The sequence below is a fragment of the Protopterus annectens genome, chromosome 6.part0 (genome assembly GCF_019279795.1).
Source record: "Protopterus annectens isolate FY-2018-M chromosome 6.part0, PAN1.0, whole genome shotgun sequence".
Classification (NCBI taxonomy): Eukaryota; Metazoa; Chordata; order Ceratodontiformes; family Protopteridae; genus Protopterus; species Protopterus annectens.
The window spans coordinates 697,889,929-697,905,050 of NC_056737.1; the positions used below are offsets into that span (position 1 = coordinate 697,889,929).

General features: G+C 40.4%; 1 protein-coding gene across 1 annotated transcript in view; it reads right to left on the minus strand.

The window, feature by feature from the left end:
- MTHFD1 (methylenetetrahydrofolate dehydrogenase, cyclohydrolase and formyltetrahydrofolate synthetase 1) overlaps positions 1-15,122 on the minus strand; it is a gene marked incomplete in the record, with an annotated part of 1,466,165 nt that overhangs the window by 1,115,918 nt on the left and 335,125 nt on the right. The window contains 4 exon segments of the mRNA XM_044074387.1: positions 593-729; positions 2,853-2,906; positions 3,031-3,090; positions 3,367-3,451. Coding sequence (XP_043930322.1) covers positions 593-729; positions 2,853-2,906; positions 3,031-3,090; positions 3,367-3,451 — 336 coding nt within the window.

Below are 15,122 nucleotides of genomic sequence, written 5' to 3' on the forward strand. Positions count from 1 at the left end.
GGTTTTCCACACGATATACAATTATTAACTTTTTCTGACATCGGAGGAGCAAGAAAAAGTTTCAACGGGTACTTAGCTTGAGAAGAGAAGTAGAAAACTTCGGACCGACGACAATCAAAGCACGTTGTCCTGAAAGCGCCAACCAACGACTTGCGAGCTGCTTTCCACCGCACGGCAAGAAAGACTGGAGAAGATGGCGTCGGCTGTCAGCTTTATACCTCTGCGTTCTGACGTCAGGGTACTTGCTGGTACAGCCGACGCCGAACCCAGACTTTGGAATTCTGGCCGACCTCGGGCTGCCTGCCGGCAGGATCACCCTACAGTTATGACTGCAACAGTGAAACACGAAGAACATCACAGCCTGGTTTAGCCAAGTGGGTAAGGCCAAAAAAAGGGAATGAAGTGTGTAAAGTATGAACCTTAAAAAATCTACACCACTATTAGTGGTCAGTACACAAGCACAAAACAACTATCTGCCGCTATGACAGATATACAAATCTGCACACACAGTTTGTTGCCAAAGAAATATACTACTCTACGCACACTTGTTTAACTACTACTATTACTACACTTAGTTAAAACAAAATTTTACCCGTCTACATCTTTGTCAGGAGAAACTGCATTTGTGACCTTCTCGGTGTTAATTGAATGAACAGAATCCAAAGGTAACTGCACTATTAATCCATGGACAGTAGAATCTTCGTTCAAAGAAGTAATGCTGCTCAAGACCTACAAAACATATAGGGAAAAAAATCAAAAACTACTCAGACTTTGTTTACTTCACAATTGCTAACAAAATATAAAAAAATCCCCTTTAATTTCCTTGTCTACAGGTACACCCATGATAAATATCAATAGTCTGGTTGCATGTCACTGAAGGCTAGAGTAATGGACATAACAGCAAAAAAAAAATATGTCCGACACTAGCTATGAATCTTGGTTACGAAAATGTCTGCAAAGAAGTCACACTTTTGAAGAAACTTATAATGACATGACAGTAAAGGATAAAGTAGATTCTAAAAGCCTGACAACTGGAAATCTCATTTTCTTGGAATTTTTCCTCACTGTGTTCATATTTACTTTGGTCCTCTTTATAAAAAGAACCACTCTTGCCATATTCCTGTCTCACTTACCATTTAACCAGCAGAAATCTATCAGACACAATCCCAACAGCAATCAGGAAAAAAGGATAGCCAATCGATAACCCACTTCATGGTGCCTGAACATCAGTACTGCTCAACTCTGTCAGGTGTGTATGTGAGATATGGCAAATTAGTTAACCTCATTACTATGAGGTTTACTTGGAAGCAATTTGGTAGTCCAGCACCTAATGTAATGTTGGTGTACGAACACATAGCAATCCTTTAAGAAACCTATGCTAAAATACTGCCAAGCCACAGGTCTGTCCTCCAGAAATTTATGATGTGCTGAAATAGAGGAAACACTACATCCATGTCAGAAAGAGGCAGAGAATAGGTCAAGCCACCTGCAAACTAGCCTACTGAGGCAATACAGGATATCTTGAAACCCAGATAATGAACTCTTTCACTTTCACAATCAACATACTGAGTAGAAGGCTGACAGCTTCATTCAACCTCTGACTCACAATGGAAACTCATACAGAAGCAACAGAAGCCATGGCTGGAGGTACTGCTAGATGGCACCCCAAAGAGGGGGGTCTTCCATGGCATGTACAGGGTCAAGTCCTCCTACTGCCTTAGATGCAATCCAAAAGCCTGACAGCACTTTGTTATCATCAACCAAGTTTCGGCCTTTATCTGGATTCTACAAATAAGTGTTAAAAGGAAAATACATTCAAGTAGATTACCTGCAATAGAATAGAGCACATTTCCACTACCAACCACCCCTTACCTTACTGGCTCAAGCAGGACTGAGGATAAAAACAAACATTCTCCTATGCAATGAAAAGACCTTTGGATGGCCCATTCCAAGATGATGTTGGGCAGACATATGTCTGAACACCAGAAAAGGGCTGGGGCGCTTTCAAACAAGCTTCCAGTTCATTAATTTCACCTGTTGTGCAACTGGCTGCAAGACTACCAAGTTTAGTAAATGAATGATCTACATCACTTTTCTGCATGTTGGTATGGATAGGAGCCACTCTGTCCCTCTAGCAAATCTAAACCCTCTAGCAAATCTAAACCCTTACAGTTTTGACAGAAGCTGGCGAGTCTCTGGCCTCAGACTCTCCGCCTAGACAGTAAGGAATGTTCCCCTTAGCTCAAACAGGTTTAAGTAAAGCCTACTTCATAAGTGTCTGGACTCCTACTTTCATTAAGAAAAGCAGTGGTCCAAGGAAAAGCAATGGTCCAAGGTGGGCTCTCAGAATCCAGCAGTGAACCAGGAACTATGAAGGACTTATCTGAAAAAAGTTAACTGCTCACTGAGATTAGCGAGTACAATCCACCACTCAACAAGGATGCCTCCGTGAAAGTACAACAGCTGCACGGCCAAATGACATGTCAAACTCCAATGAAGCACTCATCTCCAGGTTAATGTGAGTGAGCACATTTATCTTCCATTCACAGACAAACTTAGTCCTACTATAGGTGGTGGGAGGTTATTAAAGCTACAGTGAGCACACATTAAGTCTAAAGTTGCATACTGTCCTGCCTCTGTTATACAGTAAATGTCTGTCTAAAATAGTCCTGAAAAGAAAAAAGAAAACTCATTTAAATTGTCCACAAAGGCTAACATTTCTGTCTTAACATAATGGGGCATACAGCATTTTACAGACCAAGTAAAAAGTGCACACTTAACCAAGTAGTTCTACACACAAAAGGAAGATTTTGCTGCACTTTGTATATTCATATGGCTTACTCAATATTTACCTCATCTTCTGAAGCAGTCTTTGGAAGTCTTACATGGTTGGCATTGATCCCAATCTGTGAAATGCAAGACATTTACACATATTTTAGTTCACTTTCATTCAGAGCTTGGGACTCTGAGTAACAGAAGTGTGACTGTGACTATACGGATTGCTTTTTAACGTTTGTTAATGTGAATTACCTCTGCCGCAGCCTTTAGCTTCATGGATATATAAAGATTTGAGTCCTCTCTGTCACCAACCTAACAAAAATAAACAAGTACGTAAATTAAGTAATAAAATATTCTCAAATCGCTCCAACAGAAAGCCTGGTTATTAAACGTGCTATTAGTCTGCAGTCACATGGGCAGCAAACAAACACGTAATGACTATTTGTAACAGCAACTCAGCCTCTTTGGTAAAATACTGACAGCAGTGACTGCAAACCATTTCCTGTACAGTAATGCAGTAGTTTTGTATTTTTTTTGTAAAAATATGCAACTTAAAGAGCACAATCCTTGAAACCAAAGTACACGTACCTGCAATATTGCAAGCCCTGGCCTAAACCCAGGAACTTTTTCTTCCATCTGTGCAACATCCTTCTTTAATCTCTCTCTCACTTGTCTAGAAAGAAAAGAAAAGTGCAATTAGAGAGATGAGTCACGTCTGGTAATACTACACCTAGAGAACAGAGGTTATACAGAAACTGAAACAGTAGGCATAAACAGATGAGAAATTTCATACAGTGAAGTTTTCGCTCCAGAAATTAGAAAAGCTACTGTTCTAACTCCTCCTAAGCTCAAAAAGCATTTCCGACTTGCAGCAAGACAATGAGACATAGCAACTAGCAACAAAAGGGGGGGGCCTCCAACCCCTCCTGTTGTGCTGATTTAATGTTTAAGGAATGAAACTGCTGCTAGATGTAGCAAAGACGAACTAAGCATGTCCACAGCTCAACGGTTTGCTGCTACTGAAACAATCTGGGGGATGTGGCCAACTTCGCATTAAACTTTCCTCCTCTTAACCTGCCTATAGCTCACTCAGCCTGGGAAGCCAAGAATATCAGGCAGCTGCTGCAGAAAACAGTTTTTGTCAGTAAGGCAAATCAGATGTGCACATATAAAAGTTTTATAGATCATAATGTTGTGTACTACATGACACAGATCAAGGGCACATTACTCAAGGCAAATGCAAACTTTAGCTTATGACTGAGTATGGTTAAAATACAGCTAGACTTTCTCCGTTCAACACACTTCTGTCTGAACATGTTAAAGTTTACAGTTGGCTGTAATTTCTTTTACTTTACTATTCTGGTTTCCAAAGTGCATAGTAAACAAAACCGACGACTTCTAGAAAAAAAATTCTTATCACTCTGAAAATATAATTATTTTTGTTAACCCTTTTCGATTACTGCACCATTTAATTATATATGCAGATAAAGCAACCCTTTCCCAGCAAAAGCTTTTTTAGTACAGCTAACATCAGTTAAGGACACACATTGGTTGGCTCACATCAAGGAGGTTCTCTGGTTCAATTCTTAGTTTGTGTGCCTTTGTCCACAGAGCCTGCATGGGATTTTCTCCAGGTGCTCTAGCTTCCTTCTACATCCCATAGACATGCAGTAGACAGTCGGTCTAAAATTGTCCTTAAGGGAGAGGGGTAAATGATGAAGAAAGCCCTGGCAAGCTACTTTCATTCCTTACCTGTCAAACTCTAACTAGAATTGCCTGTTCATGGGGTCACGACAGGAGCTGGATATAACTCACAAGTGGATGGGTGGCTTTAATTTACATTTTAACTTTTTCAATACAAATGTAACCAAACAGGTTTTCTGAAACAAGTCACTAAAAATTTTGGTAGACTATTTCTCAAGCTCAGTTAATGGATAAAATACTAAAGGGGAAATTGTTAAAGAATGTATGGGGATGTGGAAAGGAATTCAAAAATATCAAGGTTCTCTAGTGAACTTTTTTCTGGGGAGGAGAGCAAGTGAGCATAGCAAGGGCTTTCTAAACCACTACACAACTTTCAACATGTAGTCCCCACACAGTAATCACCAACCCCCAGAATGTGACACTGTACATGTTAAGGGACAGTACACCATTTGACTATTGCAATGCAACTCCTTACCAGTATATTTACTGTTAAGCGCTACTCCTGTTTGTTGTACATATTAAAGTTTCTACCGCTTAAGGTAGTGCAGATACCACATGCAAACCACGTGTAAAATAAGTGCACTGCTTGCTCTCTGCAATATTGTTAACCCACCCATGCTTGTACTGCTTGCTCTCTGCAATATTGTTAACCCACCCATGCTGACCATTAAGTAACAGGTCAGAAAGGAATAGCATTCTACTATAACAAAATTTAAATTAAAAAAAAAAATAACTTCTGTAATAATTTAAAATGGTCAACCACACCCCCTGCAGGGCAAAACTACCTTCCAAAATCTACAGCCATAAACTGTGTTAAATATGCCAGGACTTAGAATTTCAAGTTCTAATATACCTATCCACAACCTCCTTTTCCTCATTTTTGCACATGGGGTCAGGGTGATGGCTTGGTGACAATCTACTGCCATGGTTCAACACTGCCGGATAGCTAACCCAGTCACGTTTCTTCCATACCCCACACTCGTACACACACCCTCACACCAATGGACAATTTAGTGTGTCCAGTCCAGCTAGCATGTCTTTGAAATGTGAGAAGAAACTGGAGCACCTGCAGGAAACCCATACAGGGACATGTACAGAAGGCAACCTAGCCAGGAATCAAACCATGGAACCTCTTGCTGTGAGGTAAGAGCACTATCTGCTAAACCACTATACTGCCCTCACTGCACAAATTATTCTACTAAGTTGTACACTATGGTGTATGCTTTGCAACAAATTCTGAATGGGGTGGGAAAGGTTCCAACATTAAGGAAACTAGTGCTGCTGACACGATTACTTACTGAAGTAGGTGGAAATGCCACACCATCTGTCATACTTCTACAAGTGCAACAAATACACAACGATAATACACACATATTGGTTATCATCTAAAACCAGGTATCCACAGACACCACCTGAAGTACTGTGCCACACTACACAAAGTCAGAAACGTGGATGCCAAAATATTTAATTGGAAAAACCCAACAAACAAATGAAACTTAAGTCTGAAAACTGGGCTAATTCAAGTAAACCGAATTAGCACGTTAACATCACAACAGAAAGGAGTGCAGGATTACATCAGACAATCTGAAAAGCAGAACGCAGATAACCAGCCAGGCCTTTAGAAGCTCAAATTACAAACATCTGCATTCGTCTCACTGAGATGTAGGAAATTAGCTTATAAGGGGGGTGGGGTGTCCTGTTATGCTATTGTGAGATTTTGCTCCGACATGCAGTTCATTACAGGCAAATCTCTTCTTGATAAGGGTAGTAAATTAGCAAGGGACAAAACATTAACCAAAAGCTAAAACAAACAGCAAGTTCTGGTGAGGGGGAGATATCAGTTACAAAAGCGTACTTTGTGACACTAAAAATTTGTTAGAAGACATACTAAAACAAAAAACAGTTACACCACCACATAATACAAGAGCATGAAGTTTCTAAGAGAAGGCACCCAAACTCAGTTCTGCTTTAAATGTCACATATGGAAAAAGAAAAAAAAAAAAAAGAAAGGAATGCTGCTACCATAGCATTCGAAAGAGGAAGTGGGAGGGAGCCCTGAACATGACTGTCAAATCAGACTACAACGTGGCAAGGCAGATAAGTGTAGCTCAATGAAATTCAATAAAATCATTTAATGGTTTTAAATCTTGTTAGCAGTTTTCACTCCTTCTGTAACCATACATTTCAACATACCCAGAAAGCCTGTTCAGTAGTAAATATAAAATTTGCAATACAAACCAAAACGTACTTCCTGCCACTCGGACCCAGGGAGGGACAAAGCCTTGCTGGCGTGAAAAGTATGTAACAGGCATGTACAGTGGTGAAACGGCACGACACAGATCGCTAGCAAGTGTTCCTGCAAGTTAGTGCACAGGGTTGAAACTATGAGCTGCCAATCAGCTTCAACATGTAGTCCTAAATTTGATTCTGTCAACACAGAATCTCACAGCCGGCAAATGGAAATTAAGTGACTTAAGACTGTTCCAGAGTTATCCTGGAAAACAACCTTGGTGCACCGTGGATTTACCTAGTTAAATAATTTTTAAAATGTAGACTACAGGTTCCTGATGTATATGTGCAAGACTGAAAAAAGATTAAGAAGTGGACAGCAATGGGAAATAAATTATCGGTCACAATGGCACTACTGGAAGGAAGACACCAGTGCAAAATTTCAAATTCTATTTGGCAATCTCTGCAGTCTACAGCAGGAACCATAGGCAGCAGTATAAACAAAACACCTTTCCAGAAAAGACCCTACAGCTTACAGAGATAAATTTGGGTGCAAGGGTGCTTCACTGGGATGAAAAGTGTGAACACATCAGGGGTTAAGCCACATTCCCAGTGGCCTGTAGTGAAATACCAGTATGCAGTTTGTACACGGAGAAACTGCTCTCTAGTTTGGGGGAGGGGAGAGCCTGAGAAAATCTTAGTTTTGAAGGCCTAAGAGGGAGGGGGAATACTACTTCGCATTAATGAAGCAGGCTGCTAGCAACAATAAGGTCTTCATAGAATTTGTCATTTTGGCAGTGATTAAGAGACCGTATTTCAATAGTGCCAGTATCAGCTTACATGACTGCAAAAAGATGGATCCAATATTATACCTTATTATTTTGCCATCCCAGTAGTAGTAATATTGTACTTAAAGTGTAAAACAGGCACAATGCCACATCTACATGATAACATTACAGGAGTGCATCACAATCAGGTGCCCACTGTCCCACAGCCAAGCATAGTGGACATACAGCAATGACCACTGTAAGGAAGATTAAAAATAAATAGCACTGCTCACAAGATTACACAAAGTAAAACAGATTTTATGGAAAATTTCAGGCTATACAACAATAGCCAACCTTTTCCATATAACAAACTGCCATTATGAGCAGAACAAAAGCTGTACGTGCCTGTGTATGCCCAACTTCCAAATCCTCCTCTGCATTTGTCTCGATGTCATCTATCTCAAGCCATATTAATAACCTAAAGACTTTACTGCACTACTGGACTGTACATGTACAAAAAGTACATTTGCACAAGTCCTACTTACCTGCAGAACCCGTAGTAGATGTTCAAATTCCTTACTGCCTCAATGGGATTTTGAATTAATCTACCAAGGTTAACAGCACTGCCCTGCTTTCGGAAGCTCAGACTTCCCCACTCTCTTCCTGTGACAGCTGATTTGCTGAGAATATCTGGAGAGGGAAACCTTCAACAGTGAGTGTGCATTCAGGCTTTTCCACGTCCACAAATAACCAGAATGTACCTGAACACAGACTCATCTAGCAAGTGTAAATCTGCAGCCAGTCACAATACCATAAAAAAACAAAATCCAACCACCACCAAATCAAACAGGATGAAACTCAACCCAATTATGCACAATCTGGGGAATGGCGTGTGGTTGCTGCCACTGAGGCAGTTAGGAATTTGAACATCTACTGTTGCAGGTAAGCAGGACTTCCACAAATATACTATGTTCGCCATTCCCACTACCTCAGTGGCATTTTGGGTAGATTCCCAAAGTTTACCCTACCTCAGAGGTGGAAGGATAAGGATCCAGGAGCCCCTGGAGAATGGTCTTAGCAAAGTTTAATCTAGACCTTAGGGAAAAAAAAAAGGCCAGTTTGTAGTGCTTCATGAAGGTAAAATAGGACCAAGTTGCTGCCTCTAGACTGCTTCAAGAGTCGGCCCCTTTCCATTGTGCAAAGATACAGCCTTAGCTGAGGGAGCCTCGATTTATGATGGTGGGCGCAAGAGAAAATAACAGGACAACAATCATCTTGCAATAGTTTGCTAAGAGACAGGTTAACCTTTCTTAGTGGCCATATAGGAGACAAACAGCTGTTTAATCTGGGAATGTAGTACCAGAGTTGCCTGTGCACTAAGGTATGCAAAACTTTTTCTTCCTTGTTATTTAGATCTGAATAGAACACTGGGAGATTCATGGTTTGATTTAAGGCAAATTGAAGAACAACTTTAGACATGAATGATGTCTTAGTACATAACACAACCCTGCCTTTATGAAAAATAAGACAGGGTTGGGCCCACTGAGACAGTACGCGCTCAGAGATTCACTGTAGTGGTTGGATTTTGTTTTACATGGTATTGTGACTGCTGCAAATTTACTCTTGCTAGATGATTCGGTCTTCCAAGTAATGAATCGTAAATAAGCCTGAGAGGTAGGTTCAAAACAAGCAAGGTCAATTTTTCAAGAAGAAAGTTGAGATCCCAGGGAAGAGGCGTTTGCTTTTGAGGGGGCCTCAGATGTAACTTTCAAAAATTGACCACAGAAAGATGAAAGCGGGAGATCCATGGGCACACATGCTGAGATGGCTGCAAGATGCACTATGACAGAAGCATATGAAAAACACATTTCTAAGTAGTTCATGCAACTTTCAAAACAGAGGGGTCAAAACCCTTTCAGGACTTTTACTGGCTAGGCACCACCTAAAATGCTTTGCCACTCGTAAACGTAAGATTTTCTAGTTGCAAATTTTCTTGTCAATTCCTTAAACACTTGTTGCACATCTTCATAGAGCAAGTGCATAAAAAGTATCAAAACAGAACCATCCTGGCTGTCCGTTTCAATTGCTCTAAGCTGGGGTGTGCCAGTCATCCATGTGAGAGGAGATTCCATCTGTTAGGACGCTTATGGCAATTATCACAATGATCTTTTCATTTTTTTTTCTGAATCTTTAGAAATATCTTGGGGAATCACTGGAAAGGGAACAGGACATGATGAATGATAATAGTGTGCCAGTCTTCCAAGCATGGCAGCAAGGATGTCTTGAGCACAATTTCCGGCAGTCTGTTTTGAAGGGAGGCAAACAGATCTACTTGAGGTATTTCACTGCATCTGGATCAAGTCCTGAAAGACCTCTACATGGAACTTCCACTTTGCTGTGTAGGATCTGCTTAGTCTGTCTGCCATGGTATTTTGCTCTGATGGAATGTATGAAGCCTAAAGAGTCCGACTGCTGTACAGCCAGCTCCCAGGGTATCACTGCCAATCCACAGAGTAATTTATACCCCCCTTGTTAAAGTACCACAGCATGGCAGGTAGTCTAGTCTGTGACTAAGAAAAGGACCGTGTCCAAACACGGGCATGAATCAGTGCCAACATCTCATGTTTATGTGCTTTGGCATATCCTTAAGACCATGGATGGATCATTGAAGAAAATGGCTCTGTCTCGTAGTATGGGGGAATTCTCCTGAAAGGGGTAGAATTTTCTGCCCACTGCCATGTGTACCCTCTCTAAATTATTCTCAGAATTTGTCTAAGACCACTTGCAACCAGGCTATATAGTTGAGAGCGTGCCTGGAGAAGAGGAACAGAAAGAATGACAGCAGAATGGTAGGGGTACTCTGACTCTGCATAGTCTTTCTGAAAAAAAAAATGAACCCCTGAAAAGCAAAGGCCCTCTTTGGTTTCAAAGAATTTCTGTTTGTTCATTTTGCCCCTTGAAGATGCCTTGTACGATGCCTGTGCACTGGCCCAGCAATCACGGAGCCTCAATTCTCACCACTAACACCAGTGAGGAGCATCCACATAGGGGAAGATAACGAATACACACAGTAAAGTACAATTTCCCTTAAGAGCACACACAGATCACAGTTAGTCTGGAGCTGGTTTCTCCCTTTCTCTCCATATCCCCAATAAGACTCCCCACTGGCACAGCTATAGGGTCCAGATCTCAGCTTAATGAGCAAGCTAAAACCTCCAGCACCCTCTCTGTCCAACCAGTGCTTCATGTCCCTGCCCAGGTAGCTGAAACACACACTTTGGGATACGAGTTGTATACTAACATACAGACACTCCTGGGAAAGGCTGGCACAGGTTCTCTAGCTGTGCCCTTTTTAACCAGACCATATGGTAGTACCACTTGCCACCAACCACCAATATCAGCTACTAAGGCCCTTATCAAAGGATGTCCAATTACTGTGCAATATTATTATCCAAGTGGTTAAGTGTGACTGACAGCAAAGCTTATTGGGAGTGACTTGGACAGTATCACTATATACATGCAATGTACTCTACAGCTTTAATTATCTCTACGCAAAACAGCCACCATTGAAAGGTTTACAATATTTAATAATAAATAAAAAAACACAAGACAATATTTCTCACGACACAGTGCTAGTCAAGAGTTCAGAGACAGAGAAATACTTAAAATAATACAGTAGAAAAGTTCTGACTAATCTAATCTTAATACAGTAGAAAAGTTCTGACTAATCTAATCTTAATACAGTAGAAAAGTTCTGACTAATCTAATCTTTCCATTTCCTAACTATATCCAAGAGAAAACCGTTCTAAAATAAATCCAAATAAGTTAGCCCTTGGTTGAAAGGTAACGGGAATAAATGAAAAAAAAAACACAGCAAAATAAAATTATTCTTGTTTTAATATGAAAAGGTGAGCGCTTTCGCAATGAGAACCATTGCTTCATCAGACAATGTATACAAAAACTAACCACAATTAAATACACTAGATAAAATTCAAATCAACCAATCATATTTACATACCAATTATAGTCTTAAACCTAAATAGCTGAAATATATTATTAAAGCATCTTTGTGCGCTAGGAAAGCTGACAAACTAATGTGTATGGGGCTATTTCAGTTTTCTTGACTTCAGGGCTGGTTTCAAAGGAACATTGTCATTCAAACTTAAACCCGTGTGCTCCCAATCTCAAAATCCATTTTACTTCCACATTTTCCGTGGAATTTGCAATGTCTCCCATTCTGATGTTAGTATTTTGTATATGCAGGATTTGGAATAAAAACACATGTTCTTCGCCCTTGTCCAATGTATGTTTGGCTAAGGCACTATATTCCTGTCCTTTCCTTGTACACTATACATGGTCCATAATTCTTTTCCTAAGGTGGTGGTTGGTTTTACCTACATAGAAATGGAAAAATGTTTTATAGTGTGCTACATATACCACATTTTTGGTGTTATAGTCTGCTGTGTTCCTTAATTCCCGTATTCCTTAATACATAGAGGAGTCCAGATTCTTTAAACATCCAGAAACAGGATACCTTTGGGAATTAAGGAATACAGCAGACTAACACCATAAATGTGGTATATGTAGTCAGAATGAAACAGAACAGAAAATCAAGTAAAAAAATTTTTTTGAGTCATTTATTTAAACCCCCCCCCCTGTGTGCTCCCAATGTTCCTTTGAAACCAGCCCTGAAGTCAAGAAACAAAAACTGCCCCATAGCCACAGTAGTAAGTCAGCTTTCCTAGCACACAAAGATGCATTTGTATAATCTGTTGCTTTGATAATAGACTTCAGCTATTTAGGTTTAAGTTAAGATTGTATGTAAATAAATATGGTTGGTTGATCTAATATTATCTAGTGTATTTAATTGTGGTTAGTTTTTGTATTCCAGTTCCATTCCATTCAACCACTAACTTATTTGGATACATTTTCATCTTTGGGTCTGTCTGAATCGTTTGGGCTGTTTTTCTTTCAGCTTTTCCCAGTTAGGGGTCACCACAGCGCCATTCAGTCCGCGCTAATGATGAATTTTTTATGGTGGAGGGCGCCAGCCCGATGCCAACCTTCAGAGGGCAGCCCATTCACACATGTCTTTGAATGCCCACCACTGCAGGGAGGACATGCAGACTCCACACAGAAGGCGCTCCAGCTGAGAATCGAACGGGAGAACCTCTTGCTGTGAGGTGACAACGCTACCGCTGCACCACCATTTGGGCTGTTCCAGTTCTAAAATAAGCTTACATATAGAGCATAGGCAGAGTGCTGGTGATGTTGGATGTTCAAGACAAATGCAAAATGCTCAGAGTCTTTGTCCTTAAATTGATAACAGTACCGCTGACTCACTTCAGATTACATCATTATTTTCTGTTTCCCAGGCTAACAGAAGCTCAGTAACAGCCCTTTTGATCTTGCACCTGGTCAGGAAGCTACAGCAATAAGACATTATACACGCAAATTCTAGCAATTAACTCTAGTCTCACAACAAAAACAAGAATTCCTTCATCCAGACATCTCCACTCCGGGTTTTGTGATCAAACAATTATACAATGCTTGACTTATCAGCTTTCCTACAGCAGAGTGCACAGTTACATTTTGGCAGTTCCACATTTATCACCATTTTCTGCCATTTAAGAGAACAAGTCTGTGGCTTGCAATAATATTTATAAATGACAGAATTATCTACAAAATTCTATCTGGCTAGGCTGGCAGCCTTCATATATCTTCACACCTTGTTTGTGGTGAACTTGGGGTACATGAAGCATCCTAGATACCCTATACATTAACATGCCTTTATCAACTCACTGTTTGGACAAATTCCCAAACACAAATTCAGAACTTGCAAAGGTGCATCCAAAATTTCAGGTTTTAAATAAGAAGTTCTGATTTATGTAATCGAGCATACCGTCTTAATGCAACAGAAGCAGCAGCAGCATTTCTACGGACTATCTGCACATTAAAGTACACCTCTCAAAACATGTTCAAAAACCAGAGTCAAATTACATTTTTATTCATAAGAGACTTTACCCTGCAGGTAAAAGGTTGCAGTAAAGTCATCCAAATGGTATGCACACTGTTAGAATTCGGGTATTCAGTAAATTTACTAGTACATTTAGGTAGAATAAGGCCTGAAATATGGAGTCAGACATGTATGCATTCAATTTCACAGAAAGACAGCATATTAGATAGGAAAGACCAGCATAAAGTGTGCAGAAAATACAAAAATACAGAATGTTCTTTTCTCAAGGGAAAGATACAATCTTGCCAGCTACAGAATGTTCTTTATGGAATGTTGGATTAAGACCAGGCCTGGGAACCAAGGCTAAGCAGGTGTGTTAACCATTACAGGGTTTTGTTATTATTGAAATATACTTCAGATACAGTTAGGGACGCAAGTCAGTTTGTTCGACCTGTCATTACAGACAAGATTAAGCTAAAATACAGGCACTCTAGCCAGAGTACAGAAAACAAGTCAAATAAAGACTTTCAGTTTACATTGTTCAGGACAATCAGAATATGACATGCAGTAACTTTGGATACTGTTTATCAGCACTGTTAATGAAGACAGTTTTCAGATATTGTGAACATCTAACAACGCCTTATTAAATGAACTACAGTGTTTAGAGAATTCATTCAAAAAGTACGCAGGACTTGGCCCATAAAGGACAGACTGGCACCTGTTCAGCACAAGTTTGGGTTATTAACATATAAAGACTTTCATTTCAGTTGTTTCCAGTTAATTCCAATACATTACAGTCTTATAAATTCTTTCAATGGCAATCCACTAGCAAGACACCTCCGTTTGCCCTGAAGATAACCATTTTCTCCAGGCAGTGGATTAGCTGAAGCCAAAGGCTTATTTGAGTAGGCAACTGGGGATACAACAGCTGGGTCACAGTCAAATCTGGTTGGCCTAACACAATGAACAGCTGGATTGCAATGTGCCATAATGACCAAGACTGGGGGCGTGGGCTTTGTGATGCTTAGGTGGTAACAGTAACGATCAAAGCATGTGGGTGGTAGTACACACAGGGCTTAAAATGCCCAAGTAAAATTAGCATTCATGTCTGTCCCCCTAGGGGGCAAGCTTCAGGACTCACTGGAAATGCCTGCACTGCCAGCCAGGCTGCCAGTGTCAGAAGCCATAATGCCAGCCTGGATGTTTTTCAAACTGTTTATCCCCTTGTGCTGGGGAGGCTTGACAGTTGGCAGGCATGGAAAGTACAAAATTAAAAGTTTAAAAAATAGTCAGAAAGTTTCTGGTACATATAGGAGCAGCTGAATGGGACAGGGATCACAACAGAACATAACCTATTCTATCTAAGCAAGCAGTGATCTGCATCTGATGGATAGCACCTTCTTCACAAAGAAAGGGCTTTTGGTAAGTGTAGAATGAGAAGTTGATTACAAGGACAAGCACAAGCAGTGACCTGTGGTTACTTGACAGCACCTTCCTCTCAGAAAAATGCATGGAACTAGCCATACCCAACAGAACCAAGACGCTCCCCTCCCAAAAAAAAAAAAAGGAAGCCAATCTGTTGGTCCCCTGCCATTAAACTCTACAACAGAAGGAAGAAACTGTTGCAGAAAAAGGTGAAGTCCCGAGACTGGAAAAACTATTAGTCTCAAAAAAAGTTGAGATCCCTC